The sequence below is a fragment of the Barbatula barbatula genome (genome assembly GCF_947034865.1).
Source record: "Barbatula barbatula genome assembly, chromosome: 17".
NCBI lineage: Eukaryota > Metazoa > Chordata > Actinopteri > Cypriniformes > Nemacheilidae > Barbatula > Barbatula barbatula.
Window position 1 is genome coordinate 12,711,293 of NC_136780.1, and position 20,490 is coordinate 12,731,782.

At 39.8% G+C, this 20,490-nt stretch overlaps 2 protein-coding genes across 5 annotated transcripts in view; one reads left to right on the forward strand and one right to left on the reverse strand.

Moving 5' to 3' along the window:
* Positions 1 to 1,021: 1,021 nt before the first annotated feature.
* adrm1 (ADRM1 26S proteasome ubiquitin receptor) lies at positions 1,022 to 5,859 on the forward strand. 2 transcript variants are annotated; one of them, XM_079478731.1, is made up of 10 exons: positions 1,022 to 1,202; positions 1,962 to 2,179; positions 2,282 to 2,398; positions 2,505 to 2,628; positions 2,710 to 2,793; positions 3,439 to 3,520; positions 3,709 to 3,968; positions 4,083 to 4,240; positions 4,370 to 4,472; positions 5,567 to 5,859. In XM_079478731.1, exons 2-10 carry the CDS (start codon positions 1,970 to 1,972, stop codon positions 5,671 to 5,673), a joined length of 1,245 nt encoding a protein of 414 aa, XP_079334857.1. In that variant the 5' UTR covers positions 1,022 to 1,202; positions 1,962 to 1,969; the 3' UTR covers positions 5,674 to 5,859. The 2 variants fall into 2 exon arrangements, with proteins under 2 accessions (XP_079334857.1, XP_079334858.1); XM_079478732.1 differs by having other exon boundaries at positions 1,078 to 1,202; positions 2,713 to 2,793; positions 5,567 to 5,705.
* lama5 (laminin, alpha 5) overlaps positions 5,853 to 20,490 on the reverse strand; it is a 62,573-nt gene continuing 47,935 nt past the window's right edge. For 2 of the 3 annotated variants that reach the window (XM_079478730.1, XM_079478728.1), the window contains exons 40-80: positions 20,336 to 20,419; positions 19,952 to 20,182; positions 19,730 to 19,843; positions 19,164 to 19,294; positions 18,964 to 19,044; positions 18,663 to 18,877; positions 18,477 to 18,577; positions 18,221 to 18,404; positions 17,953 to 18,093; positions 16,867 to 17,018; positions 16,682 to 16,792; positions 16,499 to 16,610; positions 16,143 to 16,313; positions 15,508 to 15,704; positions 15,277 to 15,393; positions 15,046 to 15,200; positions 14,778 to 14,919; positions 14,570 to 14,669; positions 14,376 to 14,489; positions 13,145 to 13,330; positions 12,922 to 13,064; positions 12,342 to 12,524; positions 12,112 to 12,248; positions 11,857 to 12,010; positions 11,529 to 11,671; positions 11,064 to 11,226; positions 10,855 to 10,980; positions 10,539 to 10,681; positions 10,245 to 10,377; positions 9,786 to 9,929; positions 9,534 to 9,664; positions 9,000 to 9,161; positions 8,732 to 8,858; positions 8,457 to 8,602; positions 8,164 to 8,353; positions 7,934 to 8,092; positions 7,421 to 7,571; positions 7,169 to 7,299; positions 6,957 to 7,050; positions 6,586 to 6,705; positions 5,861 to 6,500 (exon numbers count right to left, since the gene is read on the reverse strand). In XM_079478730.1, the coding sequence (XP_079334856.1) occupies positions 6,352 to 6,500; positions 6,586 to 6,705; positions 6,957 to 7,050; positions 7,169 to 7,299; positions 7,421 to 7,571; positions 7,934 to 8,092; positions 8,164 to 8,353; positions 8,457 to 8,602; positions 8,732 to 8,858; positions 9,000 to 9,161; positions 9,534 to 9,664; positions 9,786 to 9,929; positions 10,245 to 10,377; positions 10,539 to 10,681; positions 10,855 to 10,980; positions 11,064 to 11,226; positions 11,529 to 11,671; positions 11,857 to 12,010; positions 12,112 to 12,248; positions 12,342 to 12,524; positions 12,922 to 13,064; positions 13,145 to 13,330; positions 14,376 to 14,489; positions 14,570 to 14,669; positions 14,778 to 14,919; positions 15,046 to 15,200; positions 15,277 to 15,393; positions 15,508 to 15,704; positions 16,143 to 16,313; positions 16,499 to 16,610; positions 16,682 to 16,792; positions 16,867 to 17,018; positions 17,953 to 18,093; positions 18,221 to 18,404; positions 18,477 to 18,577; positions 18,663 to 18,877; positions 18,964 to 19,044; positions 19,164 to 19,294; positions 19,730 to 19,843; positions 19,952 to 20,182; positions 20,336 to 20,419 (5,868 nt within the window). In that variant the 3' untranslated portion in view covers positions 5,861 to 6,351. Of the gene's footprint in view, positions 6,501 to 6,585; positions 6,706 to 6,956; positions 7,051 to 7,168; positions 7,300 to 7,420; positions 7,572 to 7,933; positions 8,093 to 8,163; positions 8,354 to 8,456; positions 8,603 to 8,731; positions 8,859 to 8,999; positions 9,162 to 9,533; positions 9,665 to 9,785; positions 9,930 to 10,244; positions 10,378 to 10,538; positions 10,682 to 10,854; positions 10,981 to 11,063; positions 11,227 to 11,528; positions 11,672 to 11,856; positions 12,011 to 12,111; positions 12,249 to 12,341; positions 12,525 to 12,921; positions 13,065 to 13,144; positions 13,331 to 14,375; positions 14,490 to 14,569; positions 14,670 to 14,777; positions 14,920 to 15,045; positions 15,201 to 15,276; positions 15,394 to 15,507; positions 15,705 to 16,142; positions 16,314 to 16,498; positions 16,611 to 16,681; positions 16,793 to 16,866; positions 17,019 to 17,952; positions 18,094 to 18,220; positions 18,405 to 18,476; positions 18,578 to 18,662; positions 18,878 to 18,963; positions 19,045 to 19,163; positions 19,295 to 19,729; positions 19,844 to 19,951; positions 20,183 to 20,335; positions 20,420 to 20,490 lie in introns of all 3 variants that reach the window. The other variant, XM_079478729.1, reaches the window with a different exon arrangement.

A 20,490-nucleotide genomic window follows, 5' to 3' on the forward strand; every position in this document is an offset into this window, starting at 1 on the left:
TTTAAATTTTACTGAACCCTTGTTGGTAGAGTTTAAACATCATAAAAATATCAGTCTATGCACAAGTGTTCTATTTTAAAACTAAACTAAGATATGTTATGGATGTGACAAAAAAGGACAGTTTTTGTGAAACAACAAACTTTGTAGGAGTCTTAGTAGGATTTCTGTGAATCACAGGCTACTGGACCAACCTGAAGCAATTATTCCACATCGAATGTAGAAGGGATGTCTCTTCAGAGAACTACTTTGTTTATTTGAATCCCGTGTACCCATTTATGAGGAATAGACTTGGATGTGACAATCCTGAAAATGGCATAACTGCCTTTGAATTGGAGTAAAAATAAAACAAAACCTTTATAAACTAGAAGAGATGGGTATTTTAACCACCAAATGTTAATACTTGTGCTGTTAGTAAAGTAATAAACCTTGACATTTTCACGGAATTGCCCATGCGCACTGATGCATGAGCATGCTAACGTACAAAAGAAGTACGTTTTATTTGTCTCCTATACTTTTATTAGATTATTTAAACAGATTGTTAATTGTTTAACATTTGTAATGCAGGAACAACTCGTTTATTTTCGTTTGTTGAACATATGTTACACTGTCGCGTTCCAGTATGGCGAGAGCTGTGTTTGCTTTTTCTTTATTAAATAAGAATATTATGAGCAAATCATGTAGTGTTAACGTGGATATACAAAGGAAAAAAATAAAGTAAATACAAATAACATTTTTGATATATAATAAGCAAAGTTATATAAATACATGAAGGCCTGTGCTTGATTTCTATTCGCTCTCGTAGTACTGTGATGTCATACATCGATCTTTCTACGCAGACACAACGTGACACAGTTTATTGTAGCGCGTGCAAAGTTGTATTTCGTTATTGTCATCTCTGAATTGTTTACATAGAAAAAAAGACTTGACACAACATGGTACCTCTCGGAAAGAAGATGCTTTTACAGAATAAAAGTTCAAATCAATATCAAAGTATAAAAAAGACTTGACAGGACACAACAGAAGAACGACATATTATTCAACCGATAAATACTGTTCGAAAAGTGACCAATAGGAACACGGTTGGGCGGATACCGGAAGTGAATCGCCACTTTTCACTAGGCTGTTTGCGCCAGTGTCCAGTTCACGTCCATCAAATCGCGTTTTTGCTCCTCTAACCTACGCAAGACTTAACTTAACCACCGGTATGATTCACCTTTATAACAATACGATTCTATATGATATATACGGGACATGTATAGTTGAAATAAACACGTGCACATAAATGCACAGTCATCGGTGAGCTGGTGTTGTTTAAATGGCAGCTAATGCTAATAGACTGTAGCGTGTTTTAAAACCATGTAACGTCAGTGTAAATGTATGTTCGCATATTCAGTGTGACAGTTTGGGTAATATTACACAATCGGATAATATGTGTTAATTCAAATATGCACAAACGTCATTCAAACTATAGCTAGCTGAAAGGCTAACAGATCTTGCTGCGTAACTGCTGCGCGTTCATGTTGTTCAATACAGCGTCGACATCTTTATTTATAGAATAAACTTTAGCTTATATTATTTCGATATTTGATGTCTCTTATTTTTTGTTATATTTATATTCTGCGTCTCCTATCTATCTATCTATCTATCTATCTATCTATCTATCTATCTATCTATCTATCTATCTATCTATCTATCTATCTATCATCTTCTTTCTCTAATCTTTCTGTTGTGTCTATTGTATTTTAGTTTCAATTGGTTATATTCTTTTCATTTGTCGTTTAATGTATTTACGAACACAGAATGCATTGTTCCTTTATAGTTATTTTTGTTTTATTTGTATACTTTGTATACTATTATTTGTTTACTCTTTATTCGTCAGTTGTTAGTAGTAGCAAATAGATGTTTCTGTACTTGCAAGCACACTTGGCAATAAGGTGCTTTTTCTGATTCTGTCTGTCCAGGAGTGAAGATGTCGTCTGGAGCTCTGTTTCCCAGTCTGGTGTCCGGCTCCCGCAGCTCGTCCAGTAAATATCTGGTCGAGTTTCGGGCCGGTAAAATGACCATGAAGGGCAGCACTGTGACCCCAGATAAGCGCAAGGGCACCGTCTACATCCAGCAGACAGATGACTCGCTCATCCACTTCTGCTGGAAAGACAGAACCACCGGAAATGTGGAGGATGTGAGTGGAGATGACATTCTGAAACGACTCCGGATCCGCTTAGTCTGATAAAGTCTTTGTTCACACCATCGGTTTGACAATCCTGCTGTTTTTTTTTTTCAGGATCTGATCATATTTCCGGACGACTGCGAGTTTAAGAAAGTGAGCCAGTGTACTACTGGACGTGTTTTTGTGTTGAAGTTCAAGGCTGGATCTAAAAGACTCTTCTTTTGGATGCAGGTGAGTGATGCGTGCTGTGGCGCTTTGGTCATGGCTGACATTCAACATTCGGAATTGCTTAGCCAGAATATAAGAGCTGGATTACATGGCTGTCTCCCTTTTTAAGGAGCCCAAAACAGACAAAGATGACGAATACTGTCGCAAGGCGAACGAGTACCTGAATAACCCACCCATTCCAGGTGCTCTGGGTAGTGGAGGGGGTAGCAGTCATGAGCTGTCTGCGCTTGGCGGTGGGTTATTAAAGAAAAATATTCATCAAATTAGCCAGCTCACTTTATTATCTTATTACTCATATTGTTCATTTTCAATAGAAGGCGGCCTGCAAAACCTTTTGGGCAATATGAGCCACAACCAACTCATGCAGCTGATTGGACCAACAGGACTGGGTGGACTCGGTGAGTTTGTTTTAATATCCAGTGCTCATGATTTCAAAAAGAAACAATGTAGAATGACTGTGCAACAAATATATGAGCTTTCTCACTATTTTATATCTTCATATTTATGTCTTTTCCCTGACAAATAGCTTTTTAAACCCAAATAAATGTTGTTTTCATTTTTTGTGTCGACTTAAAGTCCCAGTGAAATAAAAAATGACAATGCCTATTTTTGTTCATGAAATATTGCAGCGTTTATTGTGAATGGTTCAATGTGGGTCATTCTCTTTTTAAAAATAGTGTGCCCTCATAATCTTCACTTCAGCATATGTTAACTCCTCCCCTTTAACTGTTTTTATATATCCATTCAAATCGCAGAGAAAGACTAAAGCCACGGCCACTATTTTTCTCATTTAAAATTTCACTACGAAATGCATCAAAATACGGAAGTAAAAACAATCGCAACTTCCGGTTCACGGGGACTTTATTTTTTTAATTTATCAGTGATTGAGTCAATTTGTTAAAATTGACAGTTCAAAATACAACCATTTTGACAATGTCTGTTGTGTTGTGGCTTTCCATCAGACATGTCCGAGACAACTATATTGATCAGCTCAAAACATCATGAAATGTTCAAAAAAAATTCCCTTTGTTTTGTGCGTTTAGGGGGACTGGGTGCTCTGGCTGGTCCAGGTCTGGCTAGTCTGTTAGGCAGCGGAGGTCCTGCTACCAGCAGCTCCACCTCTAGGTTTGTTTTGTCTATCGATGACCATGTGATGTCACTACAATGACATAATGCTGATGATTTCGGTCAGATGACAAAAAAACAATGTATAGCTTGACTGCTCTGTAAGTGGCTTTGGATAAAAGCGTCTAATAAATGCATACATGTAAACAAAGCCTCTTATCAACCTTTTTTTGAAATACCCTCCACAGCTCCCGGAGCCAATCAGCAGCCGCCACTCCATCCTCTGGATCTGCTGCTCGGATTAGCTCCACTCAGGCACCCACCACACCGGTAACCCCTGCTGCTACCTCCACCGGCTCTCCTACGGTGACCCCCACCACCCCTGCGGCCCAGACACCCTCCATCCCTGCAGGTCCCTCTTCCAGCACACAGCCCATCCAGCTCAGTGACCTCCAGAGCATTCTAGCCACCATGAATGTGCCTGCCGTTGGTGCCGAGGGTCAAGGAGGTGAGGGACAGAGATATCGCACCCCCAATGATTTTTAAAGATCCTAACTTATGTCCTCCTGCTGGTACGTTCAATCTTAAGTAATATCTTGTATCTCTGTCGTTCTCTTTGTAGTGGACTTAGCGAGTGTGTTGACTCCTGATATCATGGCTCCTATTCTTGCCAATTCTGAAGTCCAGCAGAGACTGTTGCCTTACCTCCCCTCAGGAGAATCACTGCCACAGAGTGCAGAAGAGATCCAGAACACACTGACCTCTCCACAGTTTCAACAGGTAAACTATATATACACACGCACACTATGCTTTGCAATTACTGCAAACCTGAAATAAATCTTTCATAAACTCCTGAGCAACTCTTACATGTGTTGTGCTCTCTGATCAACCTGCTGTTTGTGTGTGCAGGCGATGAGTATGTTCAGCAGTGCACTGGCCTCTGGGCAGCTCGGTCCTCTCATGAATCAGTTTGGGCTGCCTTCTGAAGCGGTGGATGCGGCTAATAAAGGAGGTAAGCTTTAGAGGATGTACCGAATGTTTGGCAACCAAAATAGCAAAAAAAGCATGCTCCGAAACGTTTACAGAATATGCTGTCTGATGCGATCAAGCAGCATCCAAAGCTGAGAGAGAGAGAGAGAGAGAGAGAGAGAGACACACGTGTGCATGCTTTTTTAGTGCAGCAAACATGTCGGCAGTGTGTGGAAGTATTTCAAAGTGTCAGAGAAAGACACAACAAGGGACCTGCGGCACAGGAGTCAATTTCCAGATGAAAGCGCTCTTACTAGCATTGTTGGAGTCTGAAGCACCGCCACTCCCGACATCCTATGATAATCGCACAGTGTGTCGTGCACACAGTTCCCTGTACTTAACAACTTGGAATATCAAGCCATGTCTGTGCATCCCTTGTACACCTTCTGAAAGAACAGTCAGTCAGCTTTTGAGAGTTTAGAGAGAAGTGAACTGAAATGGTTGTCTGTCAGCCTCAGCATTACACGGATGTTTGAAATTTTATTTTGCGTTCAATTAAATTGAAAAGCAAGACAAAACATTAAAAGCACACGTTGATCATTCAGTTTATGCAATAGTGAAAAAATGGCTAGAAAATAGAAGAATTTCGTCTGCCGCCAAGAATTTTCATTTTGGTGCATTCCTACTAAACTTGAAATCTTTTAATGGCCTCCGGCCATGTCTTAAGTGAACAGTTCATCCCAAAATGAAAATTCTGACATTTACTCACCGTCAAGTTGTTTCAAAACTAGGGATGTAACGATTCACTCAGCTCACAATGCAATTCACATTACGGTTTATTTTTACAAAATGAGTTAAGACGAAGTCAAAATAAACAAGTGTCCTTTATTATTTTTCAAATGCTGCACATTTATTTGTAAAATGGAAATATATTTTGTCAAATAACAAAACCGCAAATTAAAAAATCCATATAAAAGATGAAAACAAAAATCTCCTTAATGTAAACAATTCCCTTTTAAACTTTTAGCAAGTAAATACAGCGCCCCTGCTGTTCAGAATATGAATTGCGGTCTGAAATTCTTTTTTTTCCCTGATAATTCTCAGATGTTTATCATGTCTTTTCCTTCTGATGTGTAGATGTGGAGGCGTTTGCCAAGGCAATGGAGGGCAGTGATACGAAAACAGATGACAATGGCGATTCAAAAGACAAAAAGGACGATGATGAGGACATGAGCTTAGATTAAAATCACCTTCCAGAAAAACAAACATCTTTCGCTATGATATGAATCGTCAGAAACATTCTAGTCTGAAACGTATGCCTGTAATCAGATTAAATTAGTGTTTTGTATGTCTAAAATAACAACATTAAATAACTGATTATGACATTCCTGTCTGTGTGATGGAATTAAAATCAAAGTTCTGTAAATGTTTATGGGAATTGTTTATTGCCAATACAAACATTTATAGTTCAAGGGAATCAGACAAAATATCATGTGACAAAAATAGAGTTTTTAACTCCAGTGATTTTCGATAATACAATATGAAATTTTAAAATACATGAGGTATCTCACAGACTGTTCGTTTATATCCACAGTAAATTGACCTCCAGTGTTTATAAAGAACCATAAAAACCCATTTCATGGTGAGTGGTCACTGTTAATGTCAACTGGTCCATATTTATGATTATATCAATGGAATGTATTATTTAACAATACGAATTTAGATCTCTGCCAGCAAAACCAGCCATGCTTACAGCGTACAACATGTATACTTAATTAGTGACCGCACTTACAGTGCTTGCTTCAACAAAAACCACATGGTGTCATGAGCATATAAATATCTTCGCAGTTGTTTAAATTAAACCGTATAAAATAAACCCACCACCTGATGATGTGATATTGTCAGTGTGTTTTTAAGGGTAACTATAAGACGGGGCATCCCTGAGTCCCCACGGCTCCAAACAGCGAGAGGGGTTTCGAGAGCGTGACGGGTCTGTGATTCAGTTCGGCTTTCCTCACACACCCGTGGAACGACAGCAGAGCCGAAGGGAGACCTGGAACCTCGATGGTATCTGAAGATGAGACATTTCATTTTAGTTTATGGACATACGGTCCCAGCGATGACAAGAGCAGATTTAATGGCTGGGGGGCTCATACCTGGCACGCCTCCCATGTAGACGGTCTCTTTGCCTCCGTTGGAAACAAGCTGTTTGAGACCCACTCCATGTTCGCTAGCGGCATCCACGTGTAACTGGATTACATTACTCTTCTTCACAACTAAAATACACAAAATAGAATCACAGTGAGAAATGTTATCAAACACTTCCGATGTAATGCTACGGTACATGCTATAAAGGATTTATTACACAATGCTGTGTCTCAAAACCATTGACAATGTCAGAAGATCCTATGGTTAATAAACAGATTAAAGAATGAAATTAAAACCAAATAAACTTAATGGCGAAGCAAGACCGCCCTCCGACTGTACATCATCTTTTGCATAGATTATAATGAAGATCACTACTCACTTGCAATACTGTGCCAAAGTCCATCGCAGATCGGTGACTCTGGTGAGAGACTTACTGAAAACTCTCCACTTCCACTGCTCACCAACACAGTCACCTGTATGTGTGAGAAATCGAGAGTTGGAAAATGGCGTACGGACCAATTCACAAACACAAATAAAGAACAAATCTAAATCTTCTCTATCTGCTGATGTTTGTGTGTGTCAAAGCATCACCTGGCCCTGATTGAGGAAGAGACTCAGCTGTTGACTTTTCTTGGCTCCCATGTGCAGCAGCAGTCCAGAGTCAGAAACTGTCCGAACCTCCAAAAGGATCTCCAGGTCCTGATCCAGCACCAGGGACTCGTCTATCATGACCATAAAGAGATGCATTTCATGTGCTTTACATCCCTGTAGATAATCTTAACAGTGCACCTCTACTATAATGTCAGTGTTAAATGAAGTGACGTCAAATGGCAGGTGACTCACCAATGGTCAGATATCCTCCGTGACTGGAGAAGTAAACTGCGGGCTGCTGAAGGGGCTGCTGGAAACAGGGTGTCACCCCCACACTGTGAGACGGGCTCTGTAACTCCACCTCATTCAGTTTCACATCCCTCACACAGCCAATGAAACCAGGCTGCAAGAAACATTAGCAGGGGCTTATTTGAGATAAGTTTGCACGCAAAGTCTTCTCTTTGAGCTTGTAAATGTTTTCAGATAAGGACAAACTTCATTCCAAAACCTAAGTGAGCGGCCACTCATAACAGATATTTAGAGTACCAGAGCTACTGATGGTAACGTTGAAGAACATTATCCTACGAAACCTTGCTAAGACCGCATTAAATTTATCTTTATCAAGTGTTGAAATGCTGTTTCTTTGCAATTCTCATATTATCGCTTCATTTCACCGGATACCTGAGAGCCAACCACCTATTCATTATTGTTAGGATGGTGCCTTGATACGAAGCTCCTTTGGTTTTGAAATAGTGGCCTCAATACCGTGTTTACCGTTGCCGCATTATGATTTGATGGAAGTCCTCCGATGTGAAGCGGAGCTCCAAACACGTTTCTCCCTCCACCTGATGACGCTCTCTTGCTCTGAACGTCGATGCCGTCGACCGTCAGAGAGGCCCGGTCACCCTCCACTTTGACAAACGCCTGCACAATTCATTGTAAAAATAAGTGGTCTGGAACAAAAAATGTTAGCAAAAAAACAGTCACACACGAACCGTGTGCCATAGGGCGTCATTGTATTTTTTTCTGCTGCGTATGGTGGTCTTTCTCTTTCCACCGTTGACCTGCAGCATTAGATGACCGTCAAACACAGACAGCATCATGGTTCTCTGGTTCTTCCCTCCCGCCACGTGGAAGATCAAACCACTCGAAGAGTTCACACGTATGCCAAGAGACACGTGTGGCCTGCGTGACAGAAAAAGCACAATAGTTTTAGAATTGTTGGGAATGTCTTGATTATGGACACTTCAGTTTTTTTCATCTCTTTGACAAGAACTGAAACACTCACGTTTTGCTAAACGCTGGAGTGAGTTCATCAAAGCGCAGGTGGCTGTGGGATGAGTCACTGAAGTGGAAGGCGTCGGCTTCCTGTATGGGCATCTCACCCTGACAGGACGACACATGTGCCATACGACTTCTGGAAACTCCATTAACCTGTTTAATCACACACATAATACATTCAAACATTATAAGTATAACAATATATATCTATATGTATTCAGGTAAATAGATTTTTTTATTTTAATGTTTATTTCTCATTGACCTCAATGTGTAGGACAGTACCTTTGAATTCTTCTTCTGTGGGGAATCCAGTATCTCCAGTGGCTGTGATGCAGCTGGACAGTCAAATGTGTATCTGTGTCCCTCTTGAGCTTTTATCAGATCCACAACGTTCTGCATTCCAGTATTTCTACAACACAAAGAGACAACAGAGAGTCGTCCTCACTTATCATTCAGCTCATTACGTACATTTTGTTCATTCTTTATTCTGTAAGCATTTTGACTCCAACAACCCGCATTTTCTCACTGATTTTGTGATGTCATCACTCACCTCCTGATGAAGAAGTTGCTGATGCAGCCGGTGAGATTGGTGAGGCCGTTTGATTCAGGTGTGCCACCCAAATAAGTAGTAGATTGCAGCGCCACCCTGCTGGTGACCTCAGTGCCAGTTTCTTCTCCAAGCTCATGCACATCGTCTATATAAATGTACAACCTAAACGAAGCAATGCATTGTCAAAAAACTGTACACAAACACAATTTTATTGTTTTTATTAACAATTCGAATAAATGATTTTATTCTTAGAGAAAAAAAATGCTTTTAAATGTATTTTAATGTAATTGTTAATTCAATGTATTTGTTATTCTATTCTATTCTATTGTAATCTAATCTAATCTAAACCAAACCAACCCAACAACTCAACTCAACAACTCAACAACTCAAATTTTAACCCCAGCATGTGTGTAGTGTGTACTAGCAGTTGCAAGTCGTACTTGTTCTCATAACTAAAATATAAAAATGATGGATAATATGGTTAAATATAGACTTACTACGCTAAACATTTAGACACAAGCAGCAGCAACATACCCAGTTGTGTTGCTGTAGAAAGCCACATAGTGACTATTGTCATCATTGTATGTCTTCTGTGACCTGACCTCATTTTTACCAGCACTGATCACTATATGACCGTTCTTTAAGAGCACCTGACACACAGCACTCTGAAGAAAACAAACACACACAATAAGAACAGTCTGCTGTTTCAAACAGAAATCACAAAACTACATGATATATACTCATAAACTCAATACACTCCAAGTATTTGTAATTGTGAGTTTGTACCTGGCCTTGATGGTAGAACATGAGGCCGTTCTGCTGATCTGTTCTGAAGCCGATACCAGCGTAGAAGTTGTCTGGGACATCTGGGACATTGTCCAGTTTTAAGCCCAGATAACCTTCACCAGCGAAAAAGGCTTCACGGGTAAACTGAAGCACATACACACAAATGTTTTTAAATCGTAGTTTGTGACTTTCACCACATGTATTTTGTTTATTGTCTTACAAAAAAAACCTCAATGAAATTATTTGAAAATGATTTAAATGTACTGACATTAGAACCAGAAGAGTTCATAAAAAAAACCTCTAGTGGTCATATTTAGTTATATAATTAAACATTTTTGGTTTAAGTCAGGTCCCATATAAAGACATAAAGGGATACATTTTCATATATGAAGTTAAATAGAATGACATATTAAGAAAATAAGTCATGAACAAGAGGGTTTTTTGGAAATGTGTTCTCACCAGGAGATCTTCAGGACAACCGTAGCTGATTCCTATACTCTTCATGGTCTTTATCTGAACGAAGCTCCTCATGGACTTGATGTATCTCATGCAGCCCTTTATGGAGCCACTCTTAGGAAACACACTCTTCAGACTGCAATAAAACAAGCAGAGTTTTAACAAAAACAGCTCAAGCAGCAGCCCTTGGATATAGGTGCGTCCCATATCGTGCACTTACGCACTATTCTACGCCATTTTATGGTATAAAAATAGTGGCTTCTTATGACTTCTTAATAGAACTGTTGCCATGGTTACCTCTCAGGCATCCGATCCTCGGGTACGCCACCCAGGAAGTAGCTATGTGTGAAGTTAAGTTCTTTGCTTGAAATGCTGTAGACCAACTTACGGCCTACCCTCACCATCATTTCATCGTTGCCGAGTCGAAAGATAACATCCAGCTACAAAACACAAAGAGTAAATTACATTTAATAAAATTCATTTCGCCGAACCCAGGTTAAAATGTTTTTGATAACGACATGTCATTTTATACAAATATAAAAGTATAATAATTATTATCTCACAACAATGAAATGTTTAATTTTTGTCATTAATGTACTGGAATGTGACTTACAAACTTCGACTGAGCGTCAGCAATTGCTTTTTTAGACAAATCATCGGAGGTACTTGATAGTGTTCCCTCAACATTATAGAAGACCTTAAGAAGACCTTCATGCATGGCCACGCACACAAATTTATCCTGAGAAGAAATTCACAAGGACCAAACACATGAACACGCTGTAATATATTTCAAAACGTCAGTAATGATGGTCGCTGGCTCACCCCTCTGTGGAACAACATCAGAATTCCATCCTGCGAGATGAGTTTGACATGCTGCTCGAACATCCGATCGTCTTTCTGAGTCTGGAACTCAACTTCAACATAACCCGAACCATCAAAATACACACCGTCAACAACCCATTCTGGTGTGTTTACAGGCCTCCTCCTGTTTTAATACATGTGAGGAATTATAACAAGCACTGTCACACATAATGCAGGTTAAGCAAGATAATGAGACACTACAGATGATGCAGTTCTTGGTTTCTAGACAAACTTGGGTTGTTTTATGAAAAGGTATTTGGAAATTAGTTCGAGTTACTATTAATAACTGACACAGAACATAAACTGGAGACCATTTAATATATTGAATACTGACTACCAAACATTTGTACAAAATTAAAAAGAACACTACGCCATAGATTACTTCATGCAGGTTGTATGATTTAAACAGGTTATTCCCTCTCTCACCTCGAACATGGCAAGTCAGTTGTGGTGTTCATCTGAAACGATTCCTCAAAGTTATAGAGACTGATGAGCTCTTCATTCAGACTCAGCAACTCAACGCATCCTTTGAAGAAGCTCGTGGACGGCACGTTCAAACCCGCTGGAGGCTGCACGTGTGAGAGAGGAATGCAAAAAACATATTTGCATATATGAGCGTTACTACACTGGTCTCCAGATACAGTTTTAATGGTATGACATCAATTGGTTTACATGTTGACGTTTTTCATCACAAATGTTCAAATCAACACAATTGATAAGAAATCCACTGAATGAAAATCACTTCATAACTTACTTGAAATGTGCTGGGGTAACCGCCGACATAAAACACGGTCTCCTCGGCTGGTAAATTGAGCAGGCCATTTTCTCCACCAGCTACCAAGCTTTTCTTAAATATATCTGTGCCTTCTGAATCAGTGGCCATTGCAATCTGACCGTACTGAAGAGTCCTGCATTCACACAATATATAAGAGTAGATATTTTCGACAAAACATAAGAAAGCTCAGTAGATTAAAAGAAAACTCAAGATGATGGCAAGCTTGTTCCTCACCTCTCCAGGGCCAGTTGGTTGAAGTAATCTGTATTCACGCTCCTTGGCATTAGAACATCTGCTGTATCTCCTCCCACGTTTAAGTACCAGCGCAGATTTGTCCCCTCCAACATCATTGCCATATAGTCTTTAGTAGACTACAGGTGTACGGTATAGAAACATGAGGGTTGATATTTTCATTTCATTACACACTTTTATAGTTATCAATTTGTTTGAGAAGGTTAACTAACATCTTTGTTTCCGAGATAGAAGACAAACTGAGGTTTGGAGGGTTCGGTTTGGCGGCGTCTGCGTTTGGAACGAGGAAGCTTGACGTACATCTGTAGATTTGAATAGGCTGCCAGGTCGGCCACATTTTTGGGCGTCCTCACTTGTACTCCAGAGTTTCCATTAAACTGCATGGACACGCTCACCTGAGAGACAAAAAGACGAGTAACTGCCTGTCAAAACTATATCATATGATTTAACATTGTTTGTGTGCTCCCAGCTTTCAAAAATATCTACGGTTTTGCTAACATTCCCATGACCTTTTGAAAACATAAGGTTTTTATTGTTAATCTAACAATACAAATCTTTTACATTTCGTTTTAATTAACGTTTTTATAATTTGTAAAAAAATAACTCCGTTTTTTTTGGAGAATTATTGTGAACTAATACGACTAAAACATTTCTGTTAATCAAAGTCAATCAAATAAAACATCAGCCTAAATATTATTGGAAAAAAAATATTTTACAAAATTAGAAATATTGCAGTTATCAATAAACTGAAATAAAATGAATACACTTATTAGTAGTTGTTTAGAGTTTGACCTTGTTGGCAGCGTTGCGAGCCTGCTCGATAAGCTGTCGGATCTTCTGGATGCTGTCTGAGATGTTGGATGGCTGAAGTGATGTGTTCTGCAGTCGGTCCAGTTTCTCCATCAGCTGTGGAAGAGTGTCGCTCAGGGCCGTCACTGTAGGAACGCATACAATTTTATATTAAACTGGCAAAACACACACGGACTTGCAAGAAAATGCACATATGAAGACGCACCTGATGCATTGGCATCGTTCAATGCTTTGTTGATATCATCGCTTGAAGTGTTGGAATCTCCATACTGCTTCTGCCATTCCTCAATCTGCTTTTGCAGAGGAACCAGCGAGTCGCTGACATTAGTGGCGGTGTTGTTAGCCTGCTCCACCGCGCTCTTAGCATCTGCAATGTCGTTCCCTATGTCATCTGTGGCACAGTAACACATTTACATCAGGGTTTCCCTTCAGGGATACAAAATGTCCCTTACCAAACTTAAGCACTTTATATTAAAATATACTTTTAGTCTACTTGTAATATATTACATAAAAATATAAATGACACCAAACAAAGTATACTTGATAGAAAAGTCTATGTATATCAGGGCTATACTTGGACTCCATCTTTTAATGGAGATATACTTAAAAGTATAATGAAGTATTCCAAGTATCCTCGGCTTGGCAGTTGTGTTTACTCTTATGTTTAAGTAGCTTAATAAAAACTATTTTAGTTTGTATTCTTGCATGTTCACGTTAAACTACAAGTTAGATTTCACGTATAAAAATGAATAGTCTACCTAAAAAATGAAATGCGAAAAATAATATAGATAAACTGTTAACTATAAGTCTGATATTAAGTTTTCTCAAACAAAACATACTTGTACAGTGCTTGCAGTATACAAAACTAGTAGTTTAAAAAAAGTATACTACAAAGTGTGCTTTCATTATTAACTAAAACTGCGCTACGAATATTAAGCTAGCTGTACAGTATATCAATAAGTTGACTTGCAGCAGTGTTGTAGTTGCAGCACAAATGAAATATCTAGTCGTAAACTGGTTATTTAGGATTTGCAATAAATAAAGTATACTCAAAAGCATACCTTTATAAACTTAACTATTAATAAACTAAAAGGTTGGGCAATTTACATTACAGGCACAAGTATACTTCAAGCATACATTGATATTAGTATACTTGCTACATAAAGTATGATTAAAAATGTGCTACTTAGTATATGTAAATGTGCTAACAAGTATCCTTAAAATGAACAAAGTATACTCATTTTTGGTTAGTGGTCCTGACATTTCTAAACTCTGATGTTCATTGTGTGACTTCATGCGTTTTGATTAAGGCATAAATTATGTTTAAATGGACGCTAGCTGCATTCACGTAGGCCCTAAAGTCAGCAATTCGAGTTGCCATAAACCAAGTATTGACCAGTTTTGCAATTCATAACAGTTGTGGAAATTACATTGACCTCGACTAAAGTTGAGCTTATCCTGGATGTTTTTCAGGTCCTCGAGCATCTTGTCTTTTTTCTCCGCAGCGTCCTGCAAACTCTTCTTAATGGAATCCACACGGGGCTTCAGATCTGTCAAATCGATTCAAAACATCAATTCGCGCTTATTTCCTAATGTGATTTGGGGAACTGCCGGCTCTGACCGTTCTTACTTTCACTGTTGTTCTTTTGCTTCTCAGCCTCAGTCAGGAGATCCATGCTCTGGTTCTTCATCCTGGCAGCGTCTTGGGCCAGATCATCATCAAGTATGTTCTGAATCACATAGAGAAATAATGACTCGATGTACAGACTGAGATCTCAGCTTCACGTTTCACGACGAATAAAAGAGAATATTTTGAAATGAAGCGTGTTTGTCTGTACCTTCAGAGCCTCTGTAGCAGATTCGTTGGCTTTCTTAGCCGCCGTCTCGGCTTCCTGCACGCTATCGATAATGTTGGTGTACGCACGAGATGCATTCAGAGCGCGCTGTATGAAACCATTCTGGTTGGAGCCGGATATGAGACTGTACAGGAAAAACGCATATTTAAAAGCACATCGTCTCATCTGCCATCATATCAATTCTAACGATGACATCAGCATGCTCCATTCAAAATATCCATTGACTGACTGCTACAACACACGCACACACCTGGAAATATTGTTGGCCAGCTGGTCGAGCATTTCAGCATGTTTCTCCGCAGCCTCCACCAGGGCAATTTTAGCGGCGGATGGCGCATACTTTTGCACTTTGTCAGTCAGCGGCTTCCTCGCTCCATCCAGCTGAGCGGCCAGGCGCTCGTACTCCTGAAAGACATCACTCGATGAGGTCCATGTGTGCTAAGACGTGATGTGATTTGATTTTGCGTGTACAATCGTGTACCTCTTTGGAGTCTTGGAGCATGGAGAGCAGATCGTTGACCTGGGTCACATCATCTTCTGCCATCTGTAACTGCTGCTCCACTTCCTTTTGCTTCTCGAGCAGGTCATTCATTCTTTTCTAGATGATCAGGTGATGTTTGAGAGAGATGTAGGAGACAGTTTTCCCAAAGAAACCATGTGTGTGCTAGACCGTGTCAGGTACATGTAAATCTGTGGTGTCTGTGTGTGTTACCTGAAGCTCATCCAGGTGTTTCTGGTTGATGTTGTTGGCCTCAACAGTGTGTGCAGTGTTATTGACCGCTTCATCCAGAGCGTCTCTCAGGTCTTTGAGCTGCTGATTAAACTGGCTCAGTTTGTTTTTGATGTTCTTTGTCAGATCATCATTATTCTGTGTCCGGCTTGCCATGTCGTTCGTCACACGATCTACCACTACAGGAGACAGAAATATCAGTCATGACATCAGCTATAACTCTAAGAAGTGGTCCACGTTTACATCATATAGTGAATATATATCTATATATATTTACAGACGGTTTTAGTGGCAACAACATAAACAAATGTGATGTGACCCAAACTTAACCTCTGTAGCAACGAATGAATTACAATTTCATTAAATACAATGAATATACAATAAAATATATTAAAATAAATTAACATTAATATAAAACAAAACCAAACACAGACCAAAAGTCAACTTCGGGCCAGGCGCGTGGGTCAACGAAACCGTCTATATTTTACTACCAGACGAATATGGGGGTTTGAAGCTTTTGGGGGGAATTGGCCCTTTGAAGAAGACCATGTATTTTCCTCCTAGTTGTGTTGTAATCCTCAGTTTAATATGAAATGAAAAGAGTTTCGGTCACTCACAATTGTTGGCCTGGTCCAGCTCATTTTCTGCTAGACTCTTCTGGAAGTCAAATGTGTTGAAGCGCATTACTCTGAGCATGGACTCCATCTCGGCTATCATCTGAGCCAGTTCCTTTTCATTCGTCACATTGCTTTCATTGTGTGCTGTCTGGTTCACCTGCAGTATAATGCCTACAAACAGATGGGAATACATCATCAGGGTCGCTCTACACAGAAGATGCTACTTGAAAATACATGACTGGCATCAAACAGAGCTCTCAATATCAGCACAGCTCGCTATCACGTCTGTTTTTCAATCTGAGAGATTATGTCGATTGGAGGAATGAAATAATCTAGCCGTGGTAACACTGGCCTACCTTTCACATTTCCCATGATGTCCTTGATAAAGCTGAGCAGGTCTTGTGCTCTGTTGTATGTGGAGTTAGTGTTGTCCTCCACATCTGTTCCCTTCTTTTGTGTGACTGAGGCCTAAAACACAAACAGCCAGGTCAATACGGTCACATACAGAGCACCTCTAGATCACCGGAAGATTTCTTTACCTTCTCCTCTAACTCTTTAATATCTGAATCAATGATCTGCAGCTCTCCATCCAGCATGTCGGCCCCGCTCCTGCTCTCATCCAGACTGCTGTTGTAGTTTGCTATAGCATTCTGTTGAGATTGGGACTTCTGGTTAGTAAAAATAATGCACGCAACTGCTATGTGTGTTTGTGTGAGAGACTCACAGCTATAGCCTCCATAGACACATTAAGTCCGTTTAGCTGAGCCCAGGCGGATGAGCTAGCATTCAGACTGGTCAACTGCTGGGCAACGGACTCATAAAGCTGGTTCATCCTGTCCAGATCGTCCAGCAGCACCAACACACAGCTGTCACAGGCTATAAAACAAAAAACAACAACATCTAATGTGAAACACAACCAGGATTCGGTGGAATTCTCTCAATGACTGTGATGTCTCAATTATGAAGTGAGATCTGAACTCAACGTTTCTCAAATTGAACCAAATCCAGATGATTTAACCCATACAATCTATTTATATGAATCGTGTTCATTTCATATTTTCTTATTATTATCGGTTTACCTATAATCTATTTATTTAATACTTCCATACTCTTCATGTATTTTAAGTCAACTTTGTTTATATAGCGCTTGTATAATGTTCATTGTTTTAAAGCAGCTGTACAAGAAAATCTGTTTCTTTTTTATTTCTCCCATGCAAAAAAAACATCTGAGGCTCAATGAAACACAACTGAGAAAGAGTAATATTTGAACAACACAATATTGATACGGGTTATAACTGAACAAGTAAACCATGAAGGGAATGTCTTGGAAACAAAAAAATTATTGAAAAAACTAAATTAAACAACGAATGAATAAACAAACAAACGAGTGAGTAAATATATGACTGGATTCATGAATAATTGAGCGTTTATTTGTAAAATTTTCATTTCAAGAAAATCATGTTTTAATTATATTATCGTGTTCGTTTTGTGTTAGTTAGCTGTATTTATCAAAATAATTACTAATAATATAAACACTACTTGAAATGGACATTAAAAAAATATATAGATTGTTTATTGTATAGACTGTTTATATTTTACTCCTTTTATGTTAATATTAATTTATATTATTATTTAAATGTATAATAATTGTATTAAATAAACCATTTGTTATCAGAAATAATCTACAGGCACTCTATTATTTGTGAATGTGTACCGGAAGTTAAGGGCAGAAAGAACAATAATAAATAAATTATAGGAAAATCATTGAATCACAGTTGAGTCACAAGTAAGTAAATGAAGTAATACTGACGTTCGCAGTGGACATCTGTGCTGTGTTGCACAGGGACGCTGTGTGTACTAATGCACGTGTCACACTGTCTTCCTGTTAGACCTTCTGCACATTTACACTCCCCAGTGCGAGGATCACAGCGACCACCCTTACAATCACATTCTACACAAAAAACACACAATAAAACAATCAACTGGGACTTAGACAAATTACAAAGGGAACATTACCGCATAAAGAATGCTGGGATTGATTTCAAAGGTCAAAAAGTAGTGCATGTATGTTCACTTACTCCTGCAGCCACCAGGACTGTAGTCCCAGTAACCCGGTGCACACTGACGGCAGTTCGGCCCGTTCACTCCAGGCCGACAGGAACACGATCCGCTGACGGGGTCACATGGCTGAACCAGCGCGGCCGCCGCATCGCATTCGCACTTATGGCAACCAGCGCACGCGTCAAAGCCAAACGCACCGTTCTGAAGAAACCAATGAATCAATGATCTCATCGAAAACAATAGAAAAATACAAAAACATAAAAGGGCACGTACCACACAGCGGTCACAATTGGCACCTACCACGCCAGGTTTACAGTGACACTGACCGGTGTGAGGGTCACAACGATCAGTGCCACACGGAGAACAATTGCATCCTAGGATGAACAAATTAAAAGTCATGAGAAACCTGACGATTATAACGAAACACTAAATCCAGATATACAGTAATTGTGTTCATACGGGTGCAGTTCTTGGCAGTCATGGCGTCTCCGTAGTATCCCGGGGCGCAGATTTCACAGTGCGGCCCGGCGGTGCTGTGCATGCAGCTCTGACACTCTCCTGTCAAAGGATGGCAGTCGCTGAACAGCATGTTGGGGTCTGAGTTGCCGTTGCAGTTACACGGTTGACATGTGCTGCCGATCACCACAGGGTTTCCATAGTAGCCCGGGGCGCACCTGCATCAGGTCCAACCATCACACTTCTATCAATCATTTTTCAAGTTTGTAATTGAGATTAGTTCATTAAAGTTGCATGCTTGTACCTCTCACACTTGTATCCGGCATAGCCAGGCATGCACAGACACTGCATGTGGTTCCGCTTCTCCACACAGCGAACGGCAAAACTGAAAACAAGACCGAATTCACAACCTTCCTTACTGTGAAAATACACTGCGAAACATTTCAGGAAATGTACGGTTTAACAGCAAAATCATGCATATGATGATGACAGAAGGGCACTGACTTGTTTGATGCCACCTGCAGTGGGCAGGGACAGCTGGAGCAGGACACCGCGTGTCCGTCAATGCTGTTGTTGCCATGAAAGCCGCCCTGGCACCTCTCACAATGATCTCCGGCAGTGTTGTGACGGCAATCCTGTGTATAAAGAGTTAAACATTTCAATGTTGACTTCAAATATAAAAGCAAATGTCCAATGCAAAAAAAACACTCAAGGTCTAATTTAGACCTCATAATGTAAATGTATGACTTTGTTTTTCATCTCAGTTTGATATTTTAACATGCCCAATGGAATATATGGTTTCTATTTAGTGTTGACAATATATTGCCTACTGCCTGTGTTTAAGCCTAGTGGTCTGGGGAATGCATAACAGATGTCATCCCATATTTGTCTTTTCAATACAAGTTACAAATACACCCTTTTTTATAAAAGGTAAATATAAGCAATATATGGTGTCTATGTTGGTTATTGGAATAAACCTTTTTACATGGGTTTTTTGGCTGTATTGATTTATAAACTGACAAAAACATCCAGTCTGTTGATTTCTATTGGATTCAGTGCACAGAACTCACCACACATATGCCCGATCCATCCAGACACTGATCAGAATGACTATTACAGTTGCAGGGAACACACTTTCCAAGAAACAGCCCTTTAGTGTCGCGATAGTAACCTGGAGCACATTGCTGTAAAGGAGGTTATAAAACAAAACATATATGAACAATAACGTCTGGGTCTTTGTGAGTGTGAATAAATGATGACAGAATTGTTATTTTGGGGTGAACTATCTCTACCTGACAGGAGTCTCCTAGATAGTTTCCAGGACAAAGACAAATTTCAACATTGTTGGCATGTCGACCCGAGGGCAGATTTTCGGCCGCCTCCAGCACGGCAGCGCGCAGCGACACAGACTGGGCGGATTGAGAGTGCAGGGCTCTGATCTGAAGGGACTCCAGGGCCACCAGCACCATCATCAGCTCCTCGCGGGACACAGGGTTCCCCGTCTGCGCATGTCTGAAACTCTCCTGCAATGACAGACAGGAAGCTGCAGTTATAAGAATCCAGCACTTGGATTATACAAAACAATTCTATAGCAGCAGGGTCTTCTGTGGAAGAAAACACACTGTTTTGAATTTGTCAGCTTGATAATATTAATAATAATGAGATTCTCTCCTCACCTCCACCAGATGAACAATTCCTTCATGAGGATCTTCAGGTGTAGAATATTCCCTCTCCATATACACCAGGGTCATCTGATTCCCCTGCACACACACACACACACACACACATAACTTCTTTCTATCTTTTCTATCAAATTTTTCCATTTAGATTT